Source organism: Papio anubis, chromosome 18, assembly GCF_008728515.1.
Source record: "Papio anubis isolate 15944 chromosome 18, Panubis1.0, whole genome shotgun sequence".
Taxonomy (NCBI): domain Eukaryota; kingdom Metazoa; phylum Chordata; class Mammalia; order Primates; family Cercopithecidae; genus Papio; species Papio anubis.
In genome coordinates this window covers 15,422,322-15,441,663 of record NC_044993.1, presented here as the reverse complement: position 1 = coordinate 15,441,663, position 19,342 = coordinate 15,422,322, and the positions used below count along the sequence as shown (strand labels likewise).

Genomic DNA, 19,342 nt, shown 5'->3' with positions numbered 1-19,342 from the left:
TTGCTGTTCAGCTAGAAACTGGAAAACATTTTCAGCCTTTCCAGCCTAATTGCAGAGCACCATGATTTATGGCAACGAAGATTCTTGAACTCAAACAGAACAAAGAAACTGAGGCAGGTGGCCAGAACTGTGCTGAGCAGGAACCCTGAAACCCATGCTTGCCCACTGCTGCTGCCATGGTCAGAAGTGCTGCCAATGACTAGAAGAAGTAAAGGAAACAAAAGTCCTCTCCTCTCCCTTCCTCCCACTTTACAGTCTCCTGGATTCAAACAAACAAGCAGGAAGCCAGCAGGCAAGAGTCTGGGAAATGTAGATCCCTAGATCTGAGAGTAAACAGACTAAGTAGACACATGACCAGGGCCTTTTTTTTTTTTTTTTTTTGAGACGGACTCTCGCTTTTTCACCCAGGCTAGAGTACAGTGGTGTGATCTCGGCTAACTGCAACCTCTGCCTCCCGGGTTCAAGCAATTCTCCTGCCTCAGCCCCGAGTAGCTGGGATTACAGGCGCCCACAACTACAACCAGCCAATTTTTGTATCATTTAGTAGAGACGAGGTTTCACCATGTTAGCCAGGCTGATCTTGAACTCCTGACCTCAGGTGATCTGCCCACCTTTGCCTCCCAAAGTACTGGGATTACAGGCGTGAGCCACACGGCCAGGACACAGGGTTAAGAGGCAAACATATCACTTTCCATTGGCAATAGCAAAACAGAACTGCAAGCAAAAGCCTCAACCACTTTATTAGTGTGAAAAAGAGAAAATCTATGGCTGGGTGAGGTGGCTCTTGCCTGTAATCCCAGTACTTTGGGAGGCTGTTAAGATGGGCAAATCACTTGAGGTCAGGAGTTAGAGACCAGCCTGGCCAACATGGTAAAACCCCATCTCTCCTAAAAATAGAGAAGCCAGGTATTGTTGCAGGCACCTGTAATCCCAGGTACTCGGGAGGAATGAGGCAGAGGCTGCAGTGAGCTGAGACTGAACCACTGCGCTCCAGCCTGGGACAACAGAGAGAGACTCAGTTAAAAAAAAGAAAAAGGCGGCCAGGCACGGTGGCTCATGCCTGTAATCCCAGCACTTTGGGAGACTGAGGCAGGCGGATCACGAGGTCAGGAATTCGAGACCAGCCTGACCAAAATGCTGAAACCCGTCTCTAATAAAAATACAAAAATTAGCCGAGCATGATGGCGCACGCCTATAATCCCAACTACTCAGAAGGCTAAGGCAAGAGAATCTCTTGAACCCAGGAGGCGGAGTTTGCAGTGAGACGAGATGGCACCACTGCACTCCAGCTAGGGCTACAGAGCGAGACTCTGTCTCCAAAAAAAAAAAAAAAAAAAAGAGAAATTTACCGGGTTGGGATTATATCCCTCTCCCAAGAGGCAGACATGTTCCTGCCTCTAGAAGTCAGAGACAAAAGGCACTAGGAGCCACTACACATAGCAAATTCTTTATTTTCATATTAACATTAAAACATAAAACAGAAACATTAAAACAGGGTATAAACAGAGTTCCCATTGCCTTCTTTTCAAAGCAGGGGCAAGAATATATACAATGACAAGATATTTTGAGTTCGTTTAACTCCAAATCCTCAAGTGGGGAAAAAACCTTAGAGGTAGTGACAAAGGAATATGATGGGGCAGAGCCTGGTGGAGCTCAGAAGACTAAAGCCTGGATTTACAAATGTGATGTCCTACGATGGGAATTGGGAATGGCGTCAAGGTTTTTTTTTTTGAGATGGAGTCTTGCTCTGTCACTCAGGCTGGAGTGCAGTGGCATGATCTTGACTCACTGCAACCTCTGCCTCCCAGGTTCAAGCAATTCTACTGCCTCAGCCTCCTGAGTAGCTGGGACTACAGGCGTGCTCACCACTGCGTCCAGTTAATTTTGTATTTTTAGTAGAGATGGGGTTTCACCATGTTGGTGAGGCTGGACAAGGTTTTTTTCTTTGGAGAAATCAGTCACGGTCCTATGAATTTGCTTCCAAAATATCCAAATTTAATGTACTAATGCAAGGACTGGTGAGACTGAGGATTCACCTAATGTCCCTCATAGTTAAGTCTCTTGCTTCCTACTTTTAGGGGAATCAATCAGCATCAGGTACTTCAAAGCAAGTGAAATCCTAACCCTGCCCAGGGCCAAAGACAAAGCCAGTCGGGGCCTGACCACCTGCATCCTCTTGGTGGCAATCTGCTGAAACCAGATGAGTTCTGCTTTTTAATTCCAATCCTATTCTGCCGCTGAAACTCCCGGCCTGGGCAGCCACTCTTAATCATTAATCATTAACATATCAAAAGGAATATCTCCTTGGAGAAAAGAGCTTTTCTCAGGTTCTAGAAGCTAGCTTTTACAAAATATGTCTTCAAATAGGGGCCGGGTACAGTGGCTCATGCCTATAATCTTGGCACTTTAGGAGGCCGAGACGGGAGAATTGCTTGCGGCCAGGAGTTCAAGACCAGCCTGGACAACATAGTGAAACATCTATTTCTACAAAAAATTTTAAAAAGAAAAAAATTATGTCCTAAAATATTAAAGGGTCATTAAAAGGCAAAACTAAAACTTGGAACTCTGGGGAAATCTACTGCAACAACCCCTTGCTGGAGAGAAAGATCCTAGAAACAGCTCTTGAATTGACAGAAGTGTTTATAATAAAAACGGTAACAACTCTTCAGCAATCATTTGAGAAAATCAGATTGTTAGCCATTTTCTCCCATGAACAGGACACTGACCTGCCCACATCTTGAAGCATATTCTGTTGTGGACAGTGGTTTGGTCAAGTAGTCTGAGGCAAGTCAAAGAAATACAAACTGAGCCTTAGAAAAGGTTAGGGAGGCAAATCAGAGGACAATGGAATCAAACATCAGCTTCACATGGGGAAGGCTTTACCTGGAATGTATAAAGAACACTTAAGAACAGCCCCTCAGTCTGAGGGATTGGATTTATTTAGATAGGAACTCTCTCAAAATGGGAGACAAGTTCTTCTCATGTTTTTAATAGCAGTCTGAATAGCTTTTGTAAATTCTCTTATGTCTTTTCTCCTGGTATCTAGGGGAGACTCAAGTAAAACCTTTGACGTATCACTCATCTTTTCCTGGCAAGAGATAGTGTTCTTCAAAGCACTAGCTTGCATAAAACCAATCCTGAGTTCCTAAGCTGGCTAGAAAAAACAAAATTTTCCCCACCACTCAAACAACTGGCCTCTTTCCTTACCTTTCACAAAGCAATAAACTTAATGCACTAGGCATCAGCAAAGAGAATAGTTCACTAGCTGCTTCCATCACTGGGCCTGCCAATGTCCCATCACTTCACACCTGGAACACAAGTGTTGTTGCCACAAGGCACACCCAGGTGTGCTCTATCACACACTTTTGTGGCGATGAGACAAGTTACTAAAAGATTGTCAGCCTTCAAGGTCAGAAATAAACCGGACACAAGGTTTTACAGTGCCCTCTTGTGTTCAACTGAGTAATACTCTTTTACATCTATGTTGCATCAAATCAGTATCAAGACAATGGTTAGTCCCTTCAAGGATACCTAAGTAACAGGACAACTCAGATGGGATGTCATATCCCCCAGAAAATGCTTGATGCCTACTTACATCCTAGATGATGAGAGGACACTCTCTAAGGTCCAGAAAGTCACATAGAAAATAAAGAAAATAAGAATTTCCAGCATACAATAATGGTAAATGAAGGCTTTAAACCCAAGAAATGGATAATGTAGATAAAGTACCCATCAATTACTCTTTTAGTGGACATAACAGATACACAATCTGTAGTGTCTCAGTGACCTAAAGTCCTAGAATCATATTAATGCAAACAAACCATGATCCCCAATGTTCTAGGCCGCAGACAATAAACAGGGATCTTGCTTGGGACTGCTAGGTGCTAGCAAACAACATTTAACCAGCAGCAGGCCTTCAAGGTTTCAAGACCACGGTCACTCCCACTTATAGATGTGGACCATCTTCTCTGTTAAGGTAGCCAAGTAGCTGTTATGGTTCACCTCAAATGGGCAGATGTCCAAGACAGGCTGATTGGTCTGTAGGTCCTGGAGCAACGAGCCACTGGCAGCATCCCACAGCTAAAGAACGCAAGCAGAGGGAAGGTTCAGGACCCAGTCAGTACACGAAGGGACTTCCTTTCTTCATCATCAAACAAGTCTAAAAGGCTGCAGAGAGAACACTACCTGGAGAGCAAAGCAGACCATCCCTAACCTTCACAAGGTTGCTCAAAGCCAGCACACCTGACATAGTTCGGATACAGCCTCACCTACTGTAATCAGCAATTAGTCTACCTGTAAGTGGATCTGAAAATAAAGCCCAGCTTCCATTCATTCAATCTATGTGTCAGGCTCTTCTAGGGACAGAAAGGTAAATTAAAAATAAAGTCCCTGTCTTTGCCCTCATGGAACTCACCTTTTTTTTCTTGAGACAGAGTCTCGCTCTTGTCGCCCAGGCTGGAGTGCTGTGGCGCAATCTTGGCTCACTGCAACATCTGCCTCCTGGGTTCAAGCGATTCTCCTGCCTCAGCCTCTCAAGTAGCTGGGACTACAGTGCCTGCCACCACACCCCGCTAATTTTCTTGTATTTTAGTACAGATGGGGTTTCACCATGTTGGCCAGGCTGGTCTTGAACTCCTGACCTCACGTGATCCATCCACCCTGGCCTCCCAAAGTGCTGGGATTACAGGAGTGAGCCACCGCGTTGGCCAGGCATGGTGTCTCACACCTGTAATTCCAACACTTTGGGAGTCTGAGATGGGACGACAGCTTAAGGATAGGAGATAGAGATTAGCTGGGGCAATATAGCAAGATTCTCATCTCTACAAGAAATTAAAAAATTAGCCAGGTGTGGTGGTGCATGCCTGCAGTCCCAGCTACTCAAGAAAGGGTAAAAGAGGATTGCTTAAGCTGAGGAGTTTGAGGCTACAGTGAGCCATGATCACACTACTGCCCTCCAGTCTAGACTAAGCAAGATACTGTCTCCTAAAAAAGAAAAATATTTTAAAGTATTAAAAAGTAGAGTCAGCCAGGCATGGTGGCATACACCCATAGTTCCAGCTACTTGGGAGGCTGAAGCACAAGAATCACTTGAACCCAGGAGGTGGAGGTTGCAGTAAGCCAAGATTGCGCCTCTGCACTCGAGCCTGGGCAACAGAGCGAGACCCTGTCTCAAAAAAAAAAAAAAAAAAAAGTATGACCAGGCACGGTGGCTCATGCTTGTAATCCTAGCAGTTTGTGAGGCTGAGGTGAGAAGACTGCTTAAGCCCAGGAGTTTGAGACCAGCCTGGGAAACATGGCAAAACCCCGTCTCTACTAAAAATACAAAAATTAGCCGGGTATGGTGGTGTGCACCCAGCTACTTGGGAAGCTGAGGCATAATTATTGCTTGAACCTGGAAGGCAGAGGTGGCAGTGAGCCGAGACTGCGCCACCGCATTCCAGCCTGGGTAACAGAGCGAGACTGTCTCAAGAAAAAAAAAAAAAGTATGCATCTGTTTAAAAAAAAAAAACAAAAGGATGGGCCGGGCGTCATGGCTCAGGCCTGTGATCCCACCTTTTTTCTTCTGCCATTGACTTCTTGTGGAAGCCGGATCAGCTGTCTTACAGAACGCCCACAACCTGGACTTGTGTGTATACTCTCTGTGCTATCATTAAACTTGTTCTCCTCTATTCCCTGCAACTCCAGTCAATGAAACTTAGCGCTAGCTTCTAGAGTGGCACTATACAATATAGTGGTCTCTAGTCACATAAGTTTATATTTAACTTGATTAAAAATAAAGTAAAACATTAAGTTCTTCCTTGGCACTAAGCACACTTTAAGTGCTCATGTGACTAGTGTGACTGTATTGGACAGTGCTACTCTACGACTTAATTAGACTCAGGTTCAAGAACATCTCAGCTGGGTACGATGGTTCACATCTATAATCCCAGCACTTCGGGAGGCCGAGGCTGGTGTATCACTTGAGGTCAGGAGTTCGAGACCAGCCTGGTCAACACGGTGAAACCCTGTCTCTACTAAAAATACAAAAATCAGTTGGGTGTGGTGGTGGGTGCCTATAATCCCAGCTACTAAGGAGGCTGAGGCAGGAGAATCACTTGAACTCAGGAGGTAGAGGTTGCAACAGTGAGTCAAGATCTACAAAGCAGTATGGAAAGCATATGTAAACCAAGCAACCTCACATACACACATATGCGGATATGTGGGATTACAGAGCAGAACTTACACTTTTTTGCTTTATGAGCTTCTGTAAAAAAATGTTCACGTTTTCCCTTACCAATATTTTAAGCAAAACTACTTTTTATATGAAAGTAAAAAATAACAGGCTCACCAGGGCAGAATTTGCTGCTTCATCCCCAGTACACACCAGGATGTTGCCGTCATTCTCTGGGCTTTGGAAAATGGCATTTTTGGTCAACAGTTTGCAAGTAGGTCCTCCAAAAAATGTATGTACAGGCTGGCAGGAGCAGACTGGATTTCCAGTGTCATCCAGTCGGTAGGACATTTCCATCAGCACACTTCGTATGGTGGTGTGATTTTTATCTATGGGACAGAGAAATCAGTGCTGCACCATGGGGATGCTACACAAAAAATTAACCAAGTACCCAAACCTCACACGCTTACAACCTAGTTGGACGGAAAAGCCATAAATGCTTAACCATCAAGAACAGCTACAAAACAAATGAAAGAACAGTATCATAGCATCAGTGAAATTCAGAACCGTAGGCTAGGAATCAAGTAATCTACAATAGCTTTTTGCTTAAGAGAAAAACAATTCTGAGAGTGAGTTACCTGTTTTAGTAAAATCAGTCTCCTGCCAGACCTCTGCTGGGGGATTTCTCTCTTAAGAATTCTCAGTAAAAGGTTTTTCCCTTCCCCCAGTGAGAACCTCATTAGCCCCTGGGACTGCACATTTTTATAAAGTGAAAGCAGGCTATTACAGAAAGGGAAACATGTATCTGAAATTCTGCTGGGAGGCAAACAAAAGCCAGAGAACAAAAGAGGACCCCCAGGCTTTGTATACCAGTCACAGCAAATCACAGTCTTGGAGACAGCAGAGCTGTGGGATGACGAAGAGCCAAAGGGTCTGAAGTGCTACTCAGATGTTTCTCAGCTCAAACAAAACTTAAAAACATGAGTAGACCCACCCACAACTAGCAGAAGTGTGAGCATTTAACGACTAACTCTGACTATACATCTGCCTGACTGTTATAATTTGCTTAATACAGTTGTGACCTCAGCATCTGTTTTCAGGACTGGCATAAATTATCTGAAACCTAGATGTACCCTGTCAACTTTGGTCTAGTTAAAACATCCCTTCCCTGAGCAGAGGTTGGAAATATAGCCCACTTGTCCCTCCCCTCCACCCCTACCCTACCCCTAAGGGAGCAGGCCTGTCCTGGATGGCTCCCCCTTCTTCCCACTGGCCCCTGAAGCACGCTGCCCTCTTCTCTGTGGGATCTGTCAAGTAAGCTGATTCCGTTATTTCCTGTGTTTTGTGCATTGCCTCCTTTATGTCTCACCTGACCAACACACCTGAACCTAACGTCTTTCCTAATCAGGGCTCTTGTAGAGAATCACTATCTCAAGGGAAATGAACTGGACACAGGTCAGACAAGCACCACAAGGGTACCTGCCAGTATAAACAAGTTTCCTGTGAGAGGGACACCTGGTCATGAGTCAGGCAGGTGTTAGGCCATCTGCCAGGACAAAGGAGTATCCTGTGAAAGGTACACTATGAACACCCACAACGAACTCCCTAGAGTTTGGCAGGACAGGGCTACAGTTTATAGCCACTCTCCTGACAGAGACCTCAAGACCACATTAGAAAGAAAAAACCTACAACACTGACCATCAGTACAGTTTACCAGGAATTTAGATTCATGACACTTAGCCTAGAAAGAACCTGTGAATGAAGCACAGTCTGCTGTTACGGGTTCCACCTCTGATTCCAGAGGCAAAGATGTTCAGCTGGCTGGGCCCACACAACCATTGTTGTCCATTTCCCCTTATTTACCTTTGTCGGCCCAAATAAGGAGGAATAGACAATATGCCAGCTGGGGGTACTACATGGCTGCCCTAATCTGGACCTTTCTCTCAGGGGAAGTGAGAGGCAGGCAGAAGATATGAAAGTGATCTCAAGATGGCTCAACGACCTAGAGCTGGCCCCCTCATTCCACTACTGTTCTAAGTTGTAGGGGCTCCTAAGTGGCTAATTCACTTCCAGGAGTACCTGGCAGAATATGCTCCAGTCCTCACATGTAAGGAGCAGGGAGGCAGGCTCTGTGGGGGAGCTTGAAGCCACCATCCTCCCTGTAGAAGCAAGAGCTACAACGTATCTTGTTAGTCTGTGAGCAGTACCACAGCCACCCAAAGGGTAGGATCGAACTCTCCTTCCCTCTTCTCTATCACTGTGCTCCCAAATAAACCATAGGAGACCCCAGTACTACTCACCAGGCCTGTAGGTCACAAGACAGTGCCGGGAGCTGTTCTCTGTCTGGAAGTCTATGCAGCCCCCTGGCTCCAAGGGCAGTACATGAGGCCAATGAGAAAAGTCCGTTTTCTGTTCCCAGAATGAAGCATCCTCCAAGGTTCCAGCCAGCACCCCACCATATGGAAATGCAGCTGAGGCAGCTCTGGACATGTATGACAAGGAGACCAGTGGGCATCTGAAAGGAAAGTTAGGAAACTGTATCTCACATTCCAAAACTCGGACGGCTCCAGACCCCACTACCAGTAACCCTCAAGCACATTCCCACCTCTACAGAGGTTAAACACCTTTAGTCACTATCCTCTGACATCTGATAAAAATTAGCAACCCTCTCTGTAGAAACAAAAGGACATCATATAATATTCTGAAACTAATTTCAGGGGAGATACTAGATGCTCTAAAAGAAAAGGAAAGCTGGGCGCGGTGGCTTACGCCTGTAACCCCAGCTCTCAGGGAGGCAGAGGCGGTAGGATAGCTTGAGCCTAAGAGTTTGAGACCTGCCTGGGTAATATAGCGAGACCCCGTTCTCCACAAAAAGGAAAAAAAAAAAAAAAAGAAAAGGAAAAAAAGAACTAGGCCCAGCACTTTGGGAGGCCAAGACGGGCGGATCACGAGGTCAGGAGATCGAGACCATCCTGGCTAACACGGTGAAACCCCGTCTCTACTAAAAAATACAAAAAACTAGCTGGGCGAGGTGGCGGGCGCCTGTAGTCCCAGCTACACGGGAGGCTGAGGCAGGAGAATGGCGTAAACCTGGGAGGCGGAGCTTGCAGTGAGCTGAGATCTGGCCACTGCACTCCAGCCCAGGAGACAGAGCAAGACTCCATCTCAAAAAAAAAAAAAAAAAAAAGAACTAGGAAATTTAAGGGATACAAGATCACAATTACTAGGAAGCTTGACTGATGTGAAGCTTCTGGAAATGGGTTTAGCCACATGAGAAAAGTCAGGAAAGAAACAAAGCTTATATACATAACAAAATAAAGATCCCAAGTTGTAGATGACAGACCCCACAATTAAAATACAGCTAAAAGCAGCTACATTTTAATTCAGAAACAGGACTGTTTTAGATTTTCTATATTTCCTTCTGCAAGCATATGACCAGGACTATGCGCCAAGAATTCTCTCAGAAATATCCTCCTTCAGACTGTGTTCCTATGAACTCATTTCTGCTGTGAACTCGTTCATGCCAAAGTTGCCAAAGTCTACTTGCCTGTTTTATTTCATTTTCCCTGTCACAATAAAGGTAATCAAAGTAAACACAAATAAAAATGAACAATACATACAAGTATTTTTTTCTTGCTATTTTAAAACTTGCCGTGTTTGGCTGGGCATGGTGGATCACACCTGTAATCCCAGCACTTTGGGAAGCCAAGGTGGGAGAATCACTTGAGGTTTGAGACTAGCCTGGCCAACATGGTGAAACCCCATCTCTACTAAAAATACAAAAGTTAGTCAGGTGTGGTGGCGCATGTTGGTAGTCCCAGCTACTCGGGAGGTGGAGGATGCAGTGAGCCAAGACTGTGCCACTGCACTCTAGCCTGGGTGAGAGTGAGACACCGTCTTAAAAAAATAAAAAACCACCACCACCAAAAACAAACAAACAAAAAAACCTTGCCGTATTTTACTCTCTACTCTATTTGGGCCTAGGTTTCAGTAAATAATTATTACTTTAGTGATATCTTTATGTTTGGCTCTCCTTGCTCTTAATATATCCAATTGGAAACATAAATTATCTGTTAAGATACTTTTCATTTTGGTCAGGACACAGACCCTACTCCCCTTCTGAGAACTTCATACATACAGGGCAGCTCAACACATTCTAAAACAGAGTGGTGCTGGTGGCCATCCATCCTCAGAACTTGGGCTGACTTTATAAACTTCTCAATCTCACAACTGGATTAAATGATAAATAATACTAATACAGTATCTTCAAACAAGTTGGTTTAGCTTTGGATTAGGGAAGTTTTAAATCACTTTTGATTATGCTATCCTTAACTGATCTCTTCCTATGTGCTAGACACGTGGCTATTTTTTTTTTTTGAGACGGCATCTCACTCTGTCATCCAGGTTGGAGTGCAATGGTGCGATCTCGGCTCACTGCAACCTCCACCTCCTAGACTGAAGAGATTCTTCTGCCTCAGTCTCCTGAGTAGCTGGGATTACAGGCATGCGCCACCACGCATGCCTAATTTTTTTTTGAATTTTTAGTACAGACAGGGTTTCACCATGTTGGTCAGGCTGGTCTCGAATTCCTGACCTCGTGATCTGTCCGTATTGTCTTCCCAAAGTGCTGGGATTACAGGCGTGAGCCACCACGCCCGGTGACATGTGGCTATTAAAGCAAGTCTATATGGACCAGATTTTACAGATTAAGCTCACAATGGGCCAAGAAACACAACTAAGGTCACACAACTTCTAAGTAGTGGAGCTAGGTTCTGAACATAGATCTGACTCTGTTTTGCCATGTTAGATGATTACTGACTATGAACCTGGCTATACGTGTACCAAAACTCTCTGTCATATGAAATATCATGAATACAAACTCTTGTTAACAAGAATGTTATTAATTCTGAAGTGAGATCAAGTGGATCCTCAAAAACTGTAAGGATTTCTGACCAACTGTGTAACACCCTCTGAAGAGACGATTAACACAATAATAAGCCAAGAGACAGTTGCTACCACCAGGAAAAGAGTGAGTGGCTCCCTACCTGGCTTTCTGAGCTACTAACTCCTGCACATGACTGCTCGTGTTCCGCACGTCATATACCAGAATTGAACCATTGGCCAGTCCAGCATAGATGTAGTTAGTCTCATCAAGACACCAGCAACAGCTCCAGACAGGACGTCCAGCATTGTAAGTCTGGACCACGGTATTTGTCTCCAGGCTGTGGAGTTACAAAAGACTTTTACAACTGCATTAAGAAAATCAAATACATGACAAAGATGTAAAGATTACCATTTAAATGATCATTAACCCTTACCGAGAACACACTCATATACCCAAAGTATCTGGATTTCCTATTTTTTCTAGGATCTGCCCAGGTAACTCCTTTAAATTCCATAACGTTTGTTTTGGGGGTCACAGGTTTTCCTCTTGAGTTGTAAAGAAGTAAAATAATAAATTAAAGGGGCTGGGCATGGTGGCTCATGCCTGTAATCCCACACTTTGGAAGTCTGAGGCAGACAGATCACTTGAGGTCAGGAATTTGAGACCAGCCTGGCCAACATGGCGAAACCCCATCTCTACTAAAAATACAAAAGTTAGCCAGGTGTGGTGGCGTGTATCTGTAATCCCAGCTACTCAGGAGGCTGAGGCAGGAGAACCACCTGAACCCGGGAGGAGGAAGTTGTAGTGAGCCGAGATTGCGCCGCTGCACTCCAGCCTGGGTGACAGAGCAAGACTCTCTCTCTCTCTCAAAAATAAATACGTAAATAAATAAATAAATAATAATCCAACCAACACTTTGGTATGTAACATTTTTCTACCTTATTTTTAAAACAATACTTATAAAGGCATGGAGCACACTCACATCTGGTTCACAGTACTCACAGAGCATGTGACAGATAAAACACTGTAACTAAGTAAGGGTATAAAAGAAGTCATTATGGTACCCAAGGGCAGTGAGTGCTTGGTGAACATCTCTGTTACACAGAATTGTCCAGGTAACAGACCAGGACTAGGAGAAACAGGCGAGGACTAGGAGTAAACAGTACCGACCTAGTATGGTGACTCTGATGTCAGGTACCAAAGCTCCCTCCATCCTGTCATTCCACAAACTTTATTTTTAAATTTTATTTATTTATGTATTTATTCATTTACTATTTTTTTTTGAGACACAGCCTTGCTCTGTCACCCAGGCTGGAGTGCAGTAGCTTGATCTTGGCTCACTGCAACCTCCACTTCTCAGGTTCAAGTGATTCTCCTGCCTCAGCCTCCCTGGTAGCTAGGATTACAGGTTTCTGACACCACGCCCAGCTAATCTTTGTATTTTTAGTAAAGACGGGTTTCACCATGTTGGCCAGGCTGGTCTCAAACCCCTGACCCTCAGATGATCCGCCTGCCTCGGCCTCCCAAAGTGCTAAGATTACAGGTGTGAGCCACCACGGCTGGCCTCCACCAACTTTAGAGTTTTATTCTCATCTCCTTAAAATATGCTTAAGACATTTTTTGTAATATATATAATTTTAAAGAAATAAGAAACACAGTTTTGTAACCTGCTGTGCCCACTTCTAAAAGCAATGTATTTTAAATAGATCTCCGAAGACACAGTCTCAGACCAAAAAAAAAGAGCTAAGGTCATCATAACACTGATACTAATTCCATGCTACTCAACACCAAACAGCCCAGTCTCCACCTTCCTCCCCAAATCACTCACCTGGTCAGTTTAATAGTGTTGTCTAGGGAAGCAGAGAGTAGCAAGCCTCTGGAGTAACTGCTAAAAGCCAGTCCACGGATCTGTTTGCCATGCATCGGAATGTACTGACTGCTTCTCATGTTGGCAGTACTCAACATCTTAACACCAAAGCCTGCCAAAGGCAAAATAGTATGAAACAGATCACTGAAAGTGAACCTAGGGCAATGCAAACTACTTTTTCAAGTAGCTTCTTTGTCCACCTTTCTTCGCATATAAGTCCTTGGGAACCAGCTGGTCAAACGACAATTCTCCAGTGTTATAATTTATTCATTTATTTTTGAGACAGGGTCTCACTCTGTCACCCAGCCTAAAAAGCAGTGCATAATCTTGGCTCACTACAACCTCTGCCTCCTGGGTTCAAGCAATTCTCCTGCCTCAGCCTCTCGAGCAGCTGGGATTACAGGCCCGCGCCACCACGCCCAGCTAACTTTGTATTTTTTGGTAGAGATGGGGTTTCACTGTATTGGCCAGGCTGGTTTCGAACTCTTGGCCTCAAGTGATCTGCTCGACTTAGCCTCCCGAAGTGCTGGGATTACAGGCATGAGCCACTGCGCCCGGCCTATGATTTATTTAAAAAAGTACAACCCAGGCCGGGCGTGGTGTCTCACCTCTGTAATCCCAAACCTTTGGGAGGCCAAGGCAGGTGGATTACCTGAGGTCAGGAATTCAAGACAAGCCTGGCCAACACAGTGAAACCCTGTCTCTACTAAAAATACAAAAAATTAGCCAGGCGTGGTGGCAAGTTCCTGTAATCTCAGCTACTCGGGAGGTTGAGGCAGGAGAGTCGCTTGAACCTGGGAGGCGGAGGTTGCAGTGAGTCGAGATTGCACCCTACACTCCAGCCTGGGTAACCAGAGCAAAACTTGTCAGAGAAGGGAAGAGGAAGAGGAAGAGGAAGAGAGAAGAGAGGAGAGAGGAGAGGGGAGAGAGGAGAGAGAAGAGAGAAGAGACAAGAGAGAAAAGAGAGTACAACCCACGCTTGCCTCATGACAATGAAAAGAAGGAAAAAAAAAAAAAAAGAAAAAGAAAAAGTATAACCCATTTCAAACGTCCAGGTAAATGGATAAACAAACCTACTGTATACAGGTATGATGAAATACTATCCATTAAAAAGGAATTAACTACTAACATATACTACAATAAAAAATCATGCAGTGAGAAAGAAGTCAGACCAAAAAATGGTTAACACTGTATGATTCCAATTATGTAAAATTCTAGAAAATGCAAACTCATCTGTAGTGACAAAAAGCAGTGACTGCCGGGGATGGGAGAGGAGGGAGGGGCAGGTGAGATTATAAAAGGCCATAGGGAAACTTTTGGGGTAATACATATGTTCATGGCCAAGCGTGGTAGCTTATGCCTGGAATCCCAGCACTTTGGGAGGCTGAGGTGGATGGCTCGCTCGAGCTCATGAGTTCGAGACCAGCCTGGGAAATATGGTGAAATCCTGTCGCTACAAAAAATATGAGAATTAGCTGGGCATAGTGGGGCGAGCCTGTACTCCCAGTTACTCGAGAGGCTGAGGTGGAAGGATGACTTGAGCCCAGGAGGTGGAGGTTGTAATGAGCTGAGATCACACCCCTCCCTGCATTCCAGCCTGGGAGATATAACTTGATCTTGTGTCAAAAAAAAATTAAAGTTATCTTGATTGTAGTGATGGTTTCAGGGGTGTATTACATATGTGAAAAGTAATCAAATTGTATACTTTAAATATGCACAGTTTACTGTCAATTATACTTCAATAAAGCTGTTGAGAGAGAATATTTCACTAGAACCACACTCTAGATGCAGAAGGAACAGTGAACAATAGAGAATGAAAATAAATAATATGTCAGTCAAGATATGTCACATCTGTCTGAAATGAAATGAGACCGATGACAATTCAAGTACCCACATTCCCGAAAGGGGTAAAAATAACCAACAAAAACCGATAACCTTTTAAAACTATTTGTTACTCTGTTCTCTTACTAGGCTATAACATTTATTTTTAACTAAGTTATATATATAAACAGGGTCTCACTCTATCACCAATGCTAAGGTACAGTGGCACCATCACGGCTCACAGCAGCCTTGATCTCCTAGGCTCAAGTGATCCTCCCAACTCAGCCTCCCAAGTAGCTGGGACCAGAGAGGTGTGCCACCACACCAACCTAGTTAAAAAAAAATTTTTTTTTTTATAGCGATGGAGTCTCACTATGTTGCCCAGACTGGTCTCATACTCCTGGGCCCAAACGATCCTCCCGCCTTGGCCTCCCAAGGTGCTGGGATTATAGGCATGAGCCAATGTGCCCAGTTGAGTTAAATTCTTTAAAAATGCATCAAATCCTAGATTCAAGACAGCTTCAGCTTCTCCAGGGAACCAAGTACGTGGCTTATTGCACTTTCTTCCAGCAGAATTAGGACAGCCAGAGAGGGGAAAAAAAAAAAAAAGCAAGGGGTGGGGGTGGGTGCAGGTGCAGGTATAGGCTTTAAATCAACAAGGTCGCTGGGCATGGTGGCTCATGCCTATAATCCCAGTACTTTGAGAGCCCAAGATGGGTGAATCACCTGAGGTCAGGAGTTTGAGACCAGCCTGACCAAAATGCTAAAACCCCATTTCAAATACAAAAATTAACTAGGCATGGTGGCATGCACCTGTAGTCTCAGCTACTCAGGAGGCTGAGGCAGGAGAATCTCTTGAACCCAGGAGGCAGAGGTTCCAGTGAGCTGAGATCACACCACTGAACTCCAGCCTGCGCAACAGAGCGAGACTCCATCTCAAAAAGAAAATAAAAGGAAAAAAAAAGAAAAAAAAAAAAATCAACAAGGTAACAGAAATACACACCAAGTTAATCATTAAGGGGAACAAGGACAAATCAGCACCAACACACTATCAAGCGGACTGGAATGGACACGTTAAGAAAAAAAGAACAGAACACATTCCCAATTTGGGGAACATTAGAAAATAGTTATTTTTCCACTTTGTTGGTTCTATTTGATGACAAATCTTTTTATTAAAAACTTAGATGGGATAAAGGAACATTATAAAACCATGTTAAAGCAAAGGGGTCTTCCAGTTGGCAGAAATCTTATGCTAAAGACAGTAGAAAGAAACATCTGCAAGATTTAGAAATGATTTAATTGAGCATTTGAAAAGACTTGGATTTCAACATTTAGAAAACCTAAAATAAAGCTTAAAAAGCACAAAATATGTTGAGAGAAAATTAATCTAGCATTAATAGTCAGTGTACTCCTTAAACTCTCTTATTTGGAAATTGTTAACTTGAATACTACTGAAAATAAGTGTTAAATTTTGTTTCACCTTGAATTACCCTTAGGGTAGTGTTCTGTCAAACATTTCCAGTCTAAAAAGAATCTATAAGGCCGGTAGCGGTGGCTCAAGCCTGTAATCCCAGCACTTTGGGAGGCCGAGGCAGGCCCGGGATCCGCGAGGTCAGAGATGAGACCATCTGGCTAGCTGGGTGAAACCCTGTCTCTACTAAAAATACAAGAAAATTGCTTGGTGAGGTGGGGCGGGCACCTGTAGTCCCAGCCTTCTCCCAGGAGGCTGAGGCAGGAGGAATGGCGTGAACCGAGTGAGGGCTTGCAGTGAGCCGAGGGTCAGCCACTGCACTCAGCCTGGGGGCACAGAGCAAGAGACTCCGTCTCAAAAAGAATCTATAAGTTGAATAGGACATATATGTCCTTCTTGGACTCTATCAGTAACCTACACTTCCAAGGACCTCACCATCTGCTTTGTCATGGTTATCAGTATTTCTACCCTCTTGGTTAATAAATTTACAGAATGAAGTTAATAGACAGTAAAGACATCTTTGCTGCACCCTGGGGTACTTGCATTAACAAGGAACTGAGAGGGAAAGGTGATTTGGTGAGCCTTGAGTCTTGAATTTTCCAAAAGAGCAAGGAAATAAACACATGGAGTCTAATAAAGAACATGAAAGCTGAAGTTCTAGACTCTTTACCTGGAAGAAAAGAGGCCTGAGGAGAAGGCTGTGATATCACCAGGCAGCTCAGAGCATCACAGTATGCCATGATCCGGCAGTTTCCTGCCTGAGATACTGTGAAGGTCTTTTGGAAGTGGTACTTGTGCTTGTGCTGGCCCTGGCTGGAGGGTGAGCAGCTCAGGACCCATGCTTGGGAGCCCCTGGGTTGCTGTAAATTCTGATTTTGATGTGACATAAGCTTTTGCAAGTCCTAAAATGAAAAAGATTTTATAAATACAAAGCTTTTTAATTTGATATTCCCCTCAAACACAATTCCTTGATCTTATATAGATTTCTTATCCATTACATGAAAATGTTAACATAAATTCTAGAGAACTGCTGAGTTTTTTTTTTTGAGATGGAGTCTTACTCTGTCACCCAGGAGTGCAGTGGGACCATGTTGGCTCATTGCAACCTCCATCTCCTGGGTTGAGGCCCTTCTGCCTCAGCCTCCTGAGTAGCTGGGATTACAGGTGCCCACTACCATACCCAGCTAATTTTTTAATATTTTTAGTAGAGATGGGGTTTCACCATGTTGGCCAGACTGGTCTTGAACTCCTGACCTCAGGTGATCCATCCGCCTCGGCCTCCCAAAGTGCTGGGATTATAGGCGTAAGCCACCGCACCTGGCCAGAACTGCTGATTTTTTACAGTATGTCAACAAGTGAAATAAGGAGAGCACAGAATCATAATATGAGGGTTGAAAGTCCTTAATGATGGTTTTGTTTAAAGTCATTTAAAAAAAAAAAAAGCAGACAGGGTCTCACTCCGTCATCCATGGCATCCAGGCTGGAGTGCAGTAGTGCGATCACAGCTCACTGTAACCTTCAAACTCCTGGTAAAGCCCTCATTTTATTGGTAGATTTACTTAAACAAGTTTGGAATTCTTGGTTGGCTATTTAATTTTTTCTAAAATTCAGATTGTAAGGCCAGGTGCAGTGCTTACGCCTGTAATCCCAGCACTTTGGGAAGCCAAGGCGGGTGGATCACCTGAGGTCAGGAGTTCGAGACTAGCCCGGTCAACATAGTGAAACCCTGTCACTACTAAAAGTACAAAAATTAAGTGGGCATGGTGGTGGGCGCCTGTAATCCCAGCTCCTTGAAATGCTGAGACTGAGGCAGGAGAACCGCTTGAACCCAGGAGGCAGAGGTTGCAGTGAGCCAAGATCACATCACTGCACTCCAGCCTAGGTGACAGAGTGAGACTCTATCTCAAAAAAATAAAAAAATAAAAATAAAATTCAGACTATAGTAGATTTCATTATAAAGTGTGTAGTAAGTTTTGAACAGATGCCCTAATCAGAAATAAAATAAGCAGTTGGTCATGTTTATTTCCTAAATAACTTGGCAAATCCTATTTATTTCTGAGATGAACATAAGTAGCATTTAGATTCCTCTTCCATTCCTATTCCAAAAGTTATTTGGGTTAGAAAGGATAAACATACCTGAACACGGCTTTGAAGCCTAGTGCACTCATCAGTGAGGACCTGCAGTTGGAGTCGGCACTGTGCTGATTCTAACTCGGCCTGCTTCCTTAGCATCTGTTCCTTCAGTAGGGAACTAGGGGGGGAAAGCCAGCAACAACTGGGGATTAGGAAGGCTACAGAAGACTTCCCATCAAGATGGCAGAATAAAGTTCATGCTATGATGCATATTCTTTGCTGTAAATATGTTATGATAGTGAATAAAACATAAAAAGAGAAAAATCTCTCCAGAGACAGATTTTGGGGTAAGCAGGGACTGATGGTCAGGAATCTGACTACTACTAGAAAAACTGACTATGAGTAAAAATGCCACAGGCAAAACGAGAGAACAGAGCTAATCTAGTGTTTAGCTAAGGCAAATTATAAAAGATTAAACTCACATGTTAAAAGGCCAAGGTTACTGGATTAAAAAGAAAACAGTAAGCTGTTGGTTGTTCATGATACTCAAATAATATAACCCAAAAAAGAATGTGAAGTTAAGAAAAGAGCAAAAGTAGACATCAAGCAAATGCTAACGAAAGAAAGACCAATTAGAATTAATGAAAAAGCATAAATAGGCATAACGAGGCCAGGCGCGGTGGCTCAAGCCTGTAATCCCAGCACTTTGGGAGGCCGAGACAGGCGGATCACAAGGTCAGGAGATCGAGACCATCCTGGCGAACACGGTGAAACCCCGTCTCTACTAAAAAATACAAAAAACTAGCCGGGCAAGGTGGCAGGCGCCTGTAGTCCCAGCTACTCGGGAGGCTGAGGCAGGAGAATGGCGTAAACCCGGGAGGCGGAGCTTGCAGTGAGCTGAGATCCGGCCACTGCACTCCAGCCTGGGCGACAGAGCGAGACTCCGTCACAAAAAAAAAAAAAATAGGCATAACGAGGAACAATGTATCATAAAAGGACACAATCACCAAGAATAACACTCATACATTTGTATGTACCTAAAAAGTCTCAAAATATGAAATGCAAAGACAGAAT

General features: G+C 44.0%; 1 protein-coding gene across 4 annotated transcripts in view; it reads right to left on the bottom strand.

Annotated features, from left to right (window-relative positions):
- Positions 1-1,428: 1,428 nt before the first annotated feature.
- The window catches only part of RFWD3 (ring finger and WD repeat domain 3), a 47,440-nt gene continuing 29,526 nt past the window's right edge, over positions 1,429-19,342 (bottom strand). For 3 of the 4 annotated variants that reach the window (XM_031658093.1, XM_017953556.3, XM_017953557.3), the window contains 7 exons: positions 18,332-18,446; positions 16,866-17,097; positions 12,865-13,015; positions 11,197-11,373; positions 8,452-8,666; positions 6,329-6,540; positions 1,721-4,080 (listed from right to left, as the gene is read on the bottom strand). In XM_031658093.1, the coding sequence (XP_031513953.1) occupies positions 3,937-4,080; positions 6,329-6,540; positions 8,452-8,666; positions 11,197-11,373; positions 12,865-13,015; positions 16,866-17,097; positions 18,332-18,446 (1,246 nt within the window). In that variant the 3' untranslated portion in view covers positions 1,721-3,936. Of the gene's footprint in view, positions 4,081-6,328; positions 6,541-8,451; positions 8,667-11,196; positions 11,374-12,864; positions 13,016-16,865; positions 17,098-18,331; positions 18,447-19,342 lie in introns of all 4 variants that reach the window. The other variant, XM_003917172.5, reaches the window with a different exon arrangement.